At 30.2% G+C, this 11482-nt stretch overlaps 1 protein-coding gene across 1 annotated transcript; it reads right to left on the bottom strand.

The window, feature by feature from the left end:
• Window positions 1-4801: 4801 nt before the first annotated feature.
• On the bottom strand, window positions 4802-8490 carry LOC146909441 (WUSCHEL-related homeobox 11-like). The gene is made up of 3 exons (XM_085727244.1): window positions 7835-8490; window positions 5908-6110; window positions 4802-5080 (listed from the first exon to the last, which is right to left on the bottom strand). Exons 1-3 carry the CDS (start codon window positions 8424-8426, stop codon window positions 5057-5059), a joined length of 819 nt encoding a protein of 272 aa, XP_085583370.1. The 5' UTR covers window positions 8427-8490; the 3' UTR covers window positions 4802-5056.
• Window positions 8491-11482: the final 2992 nt, after the last annotated feature.

Raw genomic sequence — 11482 nt, 5'->3', positions numbered from 1 at the left:
GCCAGCATCAATTAAATACTACTACCTCCGTCTTTATATATAGGCACCCTTTATCTCTAATAAAATGGTGCTTATATATAGAGACAGAGAGAGTATTATATTACCAATCCACGTGCACATATTGAAATTCCCAACAAGGATATGACCAAGATGTTTCTAGTCAACTTTATCTATGGAGTTAGTACTATACCCTTTATTTAAATAATGACCTGAAAATAAGTCCGTATTACTATATAGAACATCGAATCTAATATCTGTATAATTTTAATAGACATGTCAACCAATTGAATTTCTGCGATATTATTGAAATCCAACACAATTATTACAAACATCCGTCTAATTTGCATTGGTTATATTGGTCGGTGGGAGTATCAAGTTAATTACAGAATGAGTACTCCTTATTTATCCAAAGAAAAATGCACGTAGTAGCCATGCACTTATAACAAAATTGTAAGCTGATTTAAATTGTATGTTAATTAAGGTGACATTGGTGGTTGAATTTTTGTATATGTATTAGGATATTTTTACGAAGGAATTTTTGTATATGTATTAGGATTTTTTTTGTACAAAAAAAAAGTAATTTCATTATGCTACGCGGATTTATTACCGAGCAATGCTATATCTCTAGGAAAAAAACATCAAGAATTCTTCAAGAATAAAAAACAACCAATCACAATGCACTATTTGCCACAATTCAAGGAGGTGTGGCTGAAAAATAGGAAGTGGACAAATAAATCATGCAATTAAAACTTGCCACATGTGTCTTGAAAAATTCTTGATGCTATTTTTCTAGATAAATAGCATTTTCCTTTATTACCACTTGTATTTATTGTCATCTATTATCAATAAAAAAAAATCTTTACTATTCAAGAAAAAAAAGGATTGGGACAAGATCTATCTAAATTGGGCTTCACTTTGAAGCTCTACACAATATAATTGCTCCATTTTAAATTATGGTGAAATGACCATCACTCTCGATGAGATGTCATGCGTTTTATATTGTCCATGCAAGTTAGACTTCTCAATCATGTGTCCATGACGAAAGATGAAAGGGCTGAATGGTTGATTGAGTTCCTTGGAGTGGAACTAGATGATGTCATTGCAGAATGTGTTAACTTTCATAGGGCTCATATTTCTTTTGGATGGCCTCGTGAAGTTTACCACAAAAATTGGACCAACGCAACGTTGTATGCGAATGACACCACCTATTGAGAGAAATCCGTCGAGGCCTGCAAATTGGGATGTTTTCATCGAGGAGGAACATGCACAACATGTTGATCCGTTGTGGATATGCTGGAGGGCCTGAGACATGCCTATCGAAGAAACTGCTGAATGGGAAGTGATGATGCCTCACTACATGATGTTTTTAACTATGTTTTGGTGTCTTTTTCTATGCATTTGAAGAAATTATAGATATGTTTTGGAGTGAGTTGCTCATGGTTTGGGAAATGTTTTGCTATATGGCTCATGCACATTGTACATGAAAACATGCTCCCTGTGCATGGTTCCTTGCGCCCTTGGCATGCAATGTGCGGAGTTTTGCTTATTTAAAACCAGTTTTGACCTATAAATTTTCATTCAAAAACCTGACAGTTCAGAGGCAAAAGAAGTGCGAATATAACATCAAAAAAATGGTAGTTCCTCTTGAGAATATAAGTTCTAAATAAGATGATCATGAGATACAGTGAACCCCTTATTTATAGAATTCACTACTTATGTTGAACTAATTCAATAACTACCTTTAACATGTAATTTTTTTCATGACTAAAAAAAGGATGTATAATATAAAAAACGAAACTGAAAGTAAAACAGCGTGCATGTGAGCTCTAGTACTCCATATTTGTATGGAGGCCCAAGCCCAATAGAATTAGTGAAGGCAATTCATTATTATAGGATGATTGCTCAATAGACCTCCAAAAATTGCTCACATTTTTTTCTTCAAAATTGATTAGTAGTTACGTTTCATTCGGGGTTTAAACAAAATTACTGAACGAAAGTTACGACCTGATCAATTGTACAAATTTAGAGATTTATTAAATGACCATCTTATAATAACTCTTCAATAAAAAGACTATGTTTTTTTAAGAAGTAAAAAGACCATGTTAGTAACTAGTATTATTACGGCTATCATTGGTCTTAAATTGCTCTTTTTTCAACCGTTGTTGGTACAACAATAGCCACTTTTTAGAGGGATTCAATCACTTTTTTTAAATCGGTTTAACCCATTTAAAAAGTGTCGAGCATCAGTTAACTGCCGATAGGCCAACAACAGTTGAAAAAAGATCAATTTGAGAAGTTAAAAGAGCTTTTTTTTTTCTTTCTCTAATTAAAAAAGACATGATTGAAGTAGTCTAGCCCAATAATAAATGTAAAGGCTTTCCCATAAATGGTGGGGGAATAGAAAACATACATTATTTTTTTGACAAAACGAAGCAATTTTTAATTTTTTTTATTAGACTGTATTTATCTCATGATCGAATCTTAGAGTATGAGAGTCTTGTTCCCCTTGAAACCAAAAGACAAAGGGTTAACAAAAAAGCTGTCCCTTCAATAAAATAGATTATGTACTAGAAGATTTTTTTTTTAATATTTTATGGAAAATACTTGTTAATTTTCTCTTGCAAGGTGTCATCGATGGTGGATACTGGATAATTATCATTACAAACGCAATATATATATATATATATATATATTTGTTTGAAAGAGAAGAGAAGATTCCGTCTAATTAGAGTGCAAGGGTACTCAAACCCAACTCTAACCTTAGCGAACCTACCAAGTTTAATTTGCAAAAAAAGAAAATCTAATCACTGGTTGTACAACTATATCCAAACTATTCCTCAAAAGAATTATTTCGAAAATAAAATTCTTTTAGTTTGCCTACTCATATATATATTTGCATAGATTTTCTCATTTTATATTCTTTTGTTACAGGTTGTGTGAATGATTTCCTCGTGGTAAACAGCTTATAACTCTTGTGTGAATAAGCAATATTCACAAAAGACCATTTATGCCTTAAAAAATGGTTTTCTTGGAAGTGAAGGTTCAATGAAGGTACGGAGTCTTGTTAAAAGAGAGACAAATAGCTGTCTCTATGATGGTTAACATTTGTCAGGCTTCCCCTATTTTGCTCATTGAGAAAAGAATACATATAGATGGGAAAAAGATAGACAACACTAGTCAAAGAGAGTTTGATATGTTCCCAACCCAACCATAGACTAATTCAAATATTCCTTGCACTTTTGTTTGTTAATTCCCCACACCAATTATTTGTCGCTCTTTCTATGATTCCTTCAAGGATATATGTGAAAAGTAACATTTCCATGCATGTGATCTTTTTATTATATATAATTTTTTTTGTTTAAGATTATGCCTTATCTATCATTTATGTTTTTATTGTAAACAAATAAAATTAATGAAAGCCTCATTTGGGGTGATTTTTTCGTCATGAAATTTTCATAAACCAAAATTAGTTTTAGTTTTGATTAGCTCTAATCATCGCCATAGGAAATGATTAGCACCGATTCAGCATGCGGTGATGAAAATATTTGAAAAGTCTGGAATGTTGACTATATCTTCTTCGATAAGGTTGTAAGTGTTGAGAAATTGGTAGATCATATTCAATTTTCCACTATAGAAGGTTTTTCTGTTAGGTCAAAAGGCACCTTCTGGACATGGTACGAGTTGGTGGTGAAACTCTTAGACCATCCACAATAGGGATGTCTTATGTCAATTAGCATTGGTACCTCATAGATACCCCCATTGTGGAGACATTCAAAAGAGTACTTAATGAGAAGAGTGTCTCGTATTAAACCCTCTCTTTGTGGGCCCCACATATTTATATATTAAAATATTAAAATGTGATGATAAAGAGTTATTGATATATGATATAAAGTTATTAGTGGATCACATTTAAGAATTTTGTGTGAAGTGTTGTGATGGAAAGAATGAATTTTATTACGTACTATTATTAAAAAATTATAAATAAGTGATGTATACACGTGTGATCCATTTAAGTACAAAAAAATGGAGAGCTATATTGTGGATGCTCTTATCTTGCTTGCTATAATGGGCTAGGGGCTCCTATAGGTTTGATTTATATTCCTTCTTTTTCTTGCGCCTCTTGTTTAACTTAGGTGGGTTATGTTTTAGTGTGGAGTTGTTCGAGTGATTTGTGATTTTATCATATGTGGTTTCTCTCCGATGGTTTACTTTCTTTTGCTTCTCTTGTATGGTGGTTGTAGCCTTTTTTTTTTTTTGTTGACAATACTCTTTTGTATTTGAGGTGATGCACTACTTGTATTTCACTCTCTAATTAAACAGCCAATGAAGAAAATTTGTGATGCTTAGAAAATAAATCTTTAAATCAAGTTAATCAAGTTTTGTGAATTAATATTTTCTGACCTTATGAATTGATACATGATTAGTTGGATTACTACTTGCAATCCATGAAATTTATGTTTAATTGTTGCACTTAGTGGTTTAGGGTTAATATATATTTTTAAACGCTAAGCAGATATGTATTAAAAAAAGTACAAGGAATATTCAAAGTCTCAAACCCATTACAAGACAAGATGGACAACCATGGGGGAGTAAAAAACTCAAAATATCGCATTCATGTGCAGATTTCTATATTATAGGAACGGTAAAAGAAAAAAGGATAGGAACTATTCTTAGTAAAATATCGCATTCTTTGTTGTTGACCGAACCAACTATTTTTCTAAAAATGATGGGTTGCTTATACCTATCAATGCAACATTTTGAAACAAAATAATAAGAAAAATATAAGATATATATGCATATATCGAAGAAACTGAATGAAATATATATAGATTGAACAACTTGAGTTTCAAAAGTACATGTTTTTGTACTAGGACGACCAAGATATATAAGAACAAACAGTATACATATTTGCTAAGATATATAGATATAAACTTCTTAAAATCTATCACACATAGCTACATATTTATTATTTTGACCGCATATATGAAATTACGACATTGGTAATAATAGGTAAAAAGAGAGGAAGCTTCCACTCCAGCATTATAGCCTGGTCTATTCAAACTTGTGCTGACTTTGATACCTGTAAACCAAAGTTTGATAATCATGATACACAAAAAAACTCCTTAATTACTGGAGTAGTAGGAATTCAAAATAATGTAAGTGAAAAATATTATATTAAGTGAATTAAAATATAGGAGTAGATTATTTTTTATTTGACATGATTAAAATACAGGAGTAGATAAATCCTAACTAGCTTTAGTTCAATGTTTTCACTCCGAAAACATTTTGAAGTTAATGTTTTCATATAACATGTTTATATACAATAACTATATAATGTTTTCCCCCATTGTTAGTGTAAAAGAGTTTTACACTTTATTTTTTAGACATTTTACACTGATATCCAATGAAAAACACCATCGTCTTTTCATGTATCATTATAAAATAATTTTTAAATAACCATATTCAAGTGAAATGATATGGCACAATAGTAGATTTTTATTGATATACATGTAAAATTGTTTTACATTTATAGTGCATACGATTTGATCGATATTTTTAAGAGTTTAATTAATATGTTTTGTAAATGTAAAATTATTTTACACATGCATCAAGTGATCTGTTGCTATATCAATTAATGAATATGAAAATCCATGTGTTTTCATATTCTAATTGATGTGGCAACGCTTCATTGGATACATGTGCAAAATAATTGTACACAACGGATTATACTAATTAAATTTTATTTTTAAGTAGTACACATATGTGCACATGTGTGTGAATTAATTTTCAAATAAGTAACCATAAGGAGAGAAAAGAAAATGAAGAACAATGATAAAGATGTGACAACACAATATTTAGAATAGAAACAAATTGTTTTGAAAATGTATGATGGTATGTGCCAAGTACCAGAAAGTAGCTTTCACCATGTTGCAAGCTCTGAATCAAGATGCCATGTTCATTTGTAGGAACTGGCACACCAGAGGAATGAACTAACATCACATCTTCTCCAAACACTGTTTTGATGTCTAGTGGCCCTGCTTGAATTTCTGTTGCAATCCCATTGATAAACACTGTTGCCAATCCTGTTACAGTACTAGCACCTCCATATCCTTAATAATACCAAATATTGTTAGAACTTGACCAATTTTTTATTTATTAGAACATCACCATACACATTGGTCAAATACAAAAATATTAAAGCATAAAAGAAGCTGATCTCATTAATGTTTTAGCAAACGTTTTGAATCTCAATTTACTCCTGAATTTCATATCACAATCACTGAAAAAAATGCAAGAAAACAGTATGTAACGCATGTAATGAACAAAGCAAGTTTTCTTTGATGACCACGTTATCATTAAGAAGTCAATTGTACAGATATGAAAATTATAGGTTCCTTTCAACCCATCGTAGATAACCAAACAATTAAGTTAAAGTGATTAATGAACTTTTTCAAGCACGAACGTTTGAGGAGAGTCCAAATTTGATTAACAATTCTTGGCAATACTTTACTTATGTCTCGAACAAACTTTAGATTGTCGAAACTCACTTCTCATGAGAACTGAAGAGTTAAAAAAAATGTCGTCGCGGTTAACATATATAGCAGATTTTATTTTGGGGTAAAGTCTGAAATTTGGCTCTTGATTAGTTAATTACAAATAAACTTCTTGTAAATTTTCAATTAAGTTGGTGGATCTATTGATTTTGCACAAGGTGTTTCTCTCTCTTTTTTAATTATAAGAAGAACTTGTAATTTTTTTTAACGGCAAAGTTGAATAATTTTATATAAATGTTGGTAAAAACTAGTGATGTATGGTGAATAATTTCCAAAGAGGGCACCAACAATCAGATGAGATGATTTATGATTAAAAAAAAAAAACATAATCTAGGGTTTGGAAATTTTTGTGCAGAAGCAGAAGTATTACTATTGAAGAAAGTCGAAAAAAGTGAGAGAATAAAAAGGAAGGAACAGAAACTGCAGCCGGAAAGTAGCGTTCATGTTTTTCCGGAAAGAACAACTTTCATGCAACAATTCAAACGCGGAACTGTCAAATCAAGGAAAAGCTACCCACTTTATTCTGTACCCATCCTGTAACCTAATCAATCATTCCATAAACATGAACTTTTTTTAAACTAAGTGCATGGATGAATTATTTTATTTTATTTTTGTGAAAAACCAACTATGAATTCAAATATGCATTAATAACACTAATAAAAAAAAAAATCTGTAACATCAGATTTGCAATTTATGGAAAAAAAATACGTGTTCAAATCTCATAAAAAATGATTGATCGTAGTTGACACATATGATTGGATCTTCCATTCACATATGTAAAATTTGGTTCAAAGTCGAAATTCTGCAATTGATTTGATATATGTAAATTTCATTGTAGATATCCAATGAAATTGTTAATTATGATCTTTTACCTTTGTATATGCCTTCTCTAATCTTATTTTTTTTTTATTTTTTTAAAAAACCTCATAAAAAATAAAATAAAATTGAGAAACACAACCATGCATATAATAAACAAATTTCTACTGAGTTTGAAATTTATCTAAATTGGATTAGGCTTTGATGTTAATATGTTGGACTATATCTTGTGTGTTGATAAAAAAATATTGAAAAAATAATTTTAAGTTAGCTTTTTTGAATAATACAAAATTATTTGTGGAGATTCTAAATGAAATAATACAAAATTATTTGTGGAGATTCTAAATGATTTTGAACAAATCTCTTGTGATTTTAGTATGAATTGGATTGCTCCATGGATTTTAAAATAATTTTTTTAGTGATAAAATAAATAATAAATAAATAAAAGACATGCAGCCAATTACCAGAGTGATAGTTGAAATTAGGAGAAAGAGGAGGGCACAAAAGTGATGGTGCAGCTAAAGTTTGATCAACTCCAAGAAAACCCATTTGAGAAGAAACTGAAAACAAACCATCCATGCCTTGTTGACCACTAAGAACACCACCACATGATGAAGAGGAAGAACCAGAAGAATCATTTAAACAAGAGGAGGAACCACCAAAAACCATGGTTGGGTTGGTTTGAACCATATCACAAGGAATTGCACTTGCACCATCGTTAACAACTTGCTGAGGCTGCATCATAGCCATCTGATTTCTTTGCTGATCAAGTGTGGCCTGCTGCATCTGGCGTTGTCGGCGGCGAGATCTAGACCGGCGGTTTTGGAACCAGTAGAAGACGTTAGCATCACCGACGTTGCCGAATTTCTCAAGAAGTTTTCTTATTTTGATAGTTTCTTCTTTTGGGGGATTCACCATGCCACTGTTGAAGATGGACTCAAGTATGAGAATTTGTTCTGGTTTTGGTGTCCACCTTGACCTAACCGGTTCAGTTTTCTCGGAACCATGTTGGGTTGGAGTGTTGTTGGGGGGGTCATGTTGCATCTTATCTTCCATTCCAATGCACTATTGAAGAAATAACAAAATATGTTTTGTTGAAACTTGAAATGAAACTGAAACCTAGGTAAAATATTAATACTATTAGGTATTTTATATATAAAAATAAAGTACGTGGAGTACAGTATTAAGCTTTGCTGGAAATGGGGTTATTATGAAGAGGTGGAGATTAATGTTATTAAGAAATGAAATTACGTAAGAGTCCTTTATTATTTCCTACCCTCCTCATTTTGAGCCATAGTCAAAGGAAAATCAGGCAGTGTGAGAGTATATTCTTAAATTGTTAGTTAGTCCACATTGAAGCGAAAGTTGCTTTTTTCAACAGTGCTAGCTGAACGATCGAAAGCTTTGAGAAAACTCACATTGTACTAATGCGGGCTAGGGTTTCTAAAATGTGTGAGTGACGATTACTTCAACATAGGAGTTATATGTATAGATAGAATTAGTTATGCACACAATAAGTTATGGTGTAGTGCGTTTCTCTAATTCGTTCAAGTGCATCGTTAAAAGAAGCGTATCACTAAATCATAACGAGTCTTACTCATTTATTTATTCTCTCATTTATATGTTTTTATGTGTTTGATCATGTAGGTTTCGTATTATTGACAATAATATTAAACCAACTATTTACTATCATAATATGTGAGCGACCAACCAAATTTACATACATATTTTTTATCGAGTTTCTTTGTTACAAGATGCACTAGTTGACTTGCAACCCTAGATGTCATTATGTTTTTTTTGAAGAAGGCTAGATGTCATTAATTGTGTTGCTAACCTCTTTCTTCGCCAATGCTTAGCCTCACCACTCCTCCTTCTCCTCCATATGTTTTTGTGATTTTACCGTCTTAGCATGATGTTTTGTTTCTTTCTCATCTTTGTGCGGTGTTTTTTTTATTTGGGAGCATCTATGGTGCAGTCAAGAAACTGATTTTTTTGGAAAAGTTAATTTTGATCTTAATGTTTGATTCATTTTTAAATTGTTGATTACTGATTAATGATCAATAGTAATTCATCTAGTAATGCTTGCAACATCTTGGACTTACATGTACTCTTTTTTCGTTGGCATCTTTAACATGCAAACAGAGTTGATGATATTATATGATAGTCTTAAGTGTTACACTTTGTGGGGTGTTACACTTAAAACAAGGTAGGATATAATTAGATCAAATGTAGTCTTGTTAATCTGATGAATTGATGATACTATAGGGACTGAACTTTTGATGCCACTGTACAAACAGTGGGTGTTACTCACTACAATTTTGATGTTATAGTGTTAACTTCACCAGAAAAGTCATTTTCATGACTTCACCATAGAATTTTCCTTTTTATTTTCCACATTAGTGCCTTGTTTTACTAGTGTTCAGTTTGTAAGGTTGTAGGCATTTCTTGATTTTTTTTTTTACATAACATGCCTAAAGTTTCCTTGGTTTTTTGTTTCTTGATTCTATGAAGTTTGTAATTTCTGTTTTGGTTAATGAAATATATCTCTATTTACCAAAAAAAAAAAATATTAACAAAATACTTTTTTAAAGTAATAACAAACAAATTTTAAAATATTTATTACTTTTAGTAATTTAAATAAATTTTATAATTTATCCAAAAAAAACTTTATAGCAGGTTTTACACTTTGAAAAATAATTTCCGTTTTTGTTTTTATTTTAAATTTTAATATTTTTTTTGATATCAAATAATTTTTTATAATTTATTTTTTGAATTGTATAAATTGATAAAATTACTTATATTATTTATAAAATGGTTTTTTCTAAATTACCTTTGAAAACTCATGGGTAATTTACCCAAACCAATCAAAAATAGCCATGTGTTATTATTTTATTTTGCAAAAATTTAGCATGTATTTTATTATTTGCATATTCACCCCATTTTAAATTAATGATATTTTACAATTTAACCCATCGCATTAATTAAATTTCCCCTCCAATCCAATCATTCTCCAAACCTTTTTTTTTTGTTTTTCTAATCTTGGTTCATCTTTCATTCATCTTCTTCAACCATTCAAACATGGGTTCATGAACATTTGAAACCGCAATATCTGGGAATTTAATGCCAATAACCATGCATTCATTCCAGTTAAGCTGAACCATGCATAAATCATTAAAAATTAAAAAAAAATCACACCTGGAGGAATCGAACCAGCGTGCTCTTAACTTACTTGAACCATACTCCCAAACCACTTGACCAATACATCTTTTATTAATCTAAAATCTAAATGGAATGCAAAATATATATTATTAGTAAGCAATATTTTTTTTTCAAGTGTCTTATAACCTAGCTTTAGTAAAAAATAAAAATCATTTTATATGTGTATATTTATGAAATAGAAAATCTTTCTTAAAAAAAATGAATTCATTCATTTGATTTTTTATATTTTAAATATTATTCTTTTGAGTAAATTACATTCCCCTCCCCTCAAAGATGCTTGAATTACACTCCCCTCCCCTTTTATGTTAAAATATACACTCCCCTCCCCTCTTATTCAAAACATATTAGAAAACTTTTCACTCCCCTCCCCTAAGAGAAGTTTGAATTACATTCCTCTCCCCTCTTATGTTAAAATCTACATTTTACTCCCTCAATATTTTTTTTTATTTCTAATAATCTAGCAAAAAATAATAATTTAACACACTTTGAAAAAAAATAGTATTGCGGGTCTATTTTAATATAATAAAAATCTGAATACATATTTTTCACTATTTTTTATTCACAATTTCATTAACATATAGTTTTAAACCCTATTATAAAATATGAAACAACCAAAACTAAAATTAAAATATGTAAAAAATTACTAAAGACAATAAAGCATGGTTATTTAAAAGTTAATTTTATACTCTAAATTATAAAATCAATAGAAAAATATTTAAATTTAATTATCATTGACATTTAAATTATAAAGAAATGAATTAATATTTCTTAAATGGTTGTTCAAAATCAATATATATCATAAAAATATTTATTTATGTTAAAAAAGATTAAAGTGTAGTGCATATTTAATTATTAAGGGAGGTGGTTGTAATTCAAGCATCTTATAAGGGAGG

This window comes from Medicago sativa, chromosome 7 (assembly GCF_051527215.1).
Source record: "Medicago sativa cultivar Bolivia chromosome 7, Bolivia_mono, whole genome shotgun sequence".
NCBI lineage: Eukaryota > Viridiplantae > Streptophyta > Magnoliopsida > Fabales > Fabaceae > Medicago > Medicago sativa.
The sequence above is the reverse complement of the archived record's forward strand: the minus strand, read 5'-3'. Positions and strand labels throughout refer to the sequence as shown.

What these genes read in the sequence shown, in the direction of transcription:
- LOC146909441 (XM_085727244.1), bottom strand. Translation starts at nt 8,426, where the DNA reads ATGGAAGATAAGATGCAACATGACCCCCCCAACAACACTCCAACCCAA. An exon ending in TAATTTCAACTATCACTCTG is followed by an intron (nt 6,111 to 7,834) that starts GTAATTGGCTGC and finishes GGTATTATTAAG; the next exon opens with GATATGGAGGTGCTAGTACT. An exon ending in ATGGTGAAAGCTACTTTCTG is followed by an intron (nt 5,081 to 5,907) that starts GTACTTGGCACA and finishes TTTGGTTTACAG; the next exon opens with GTATCAAAGTCAGCACAAGT.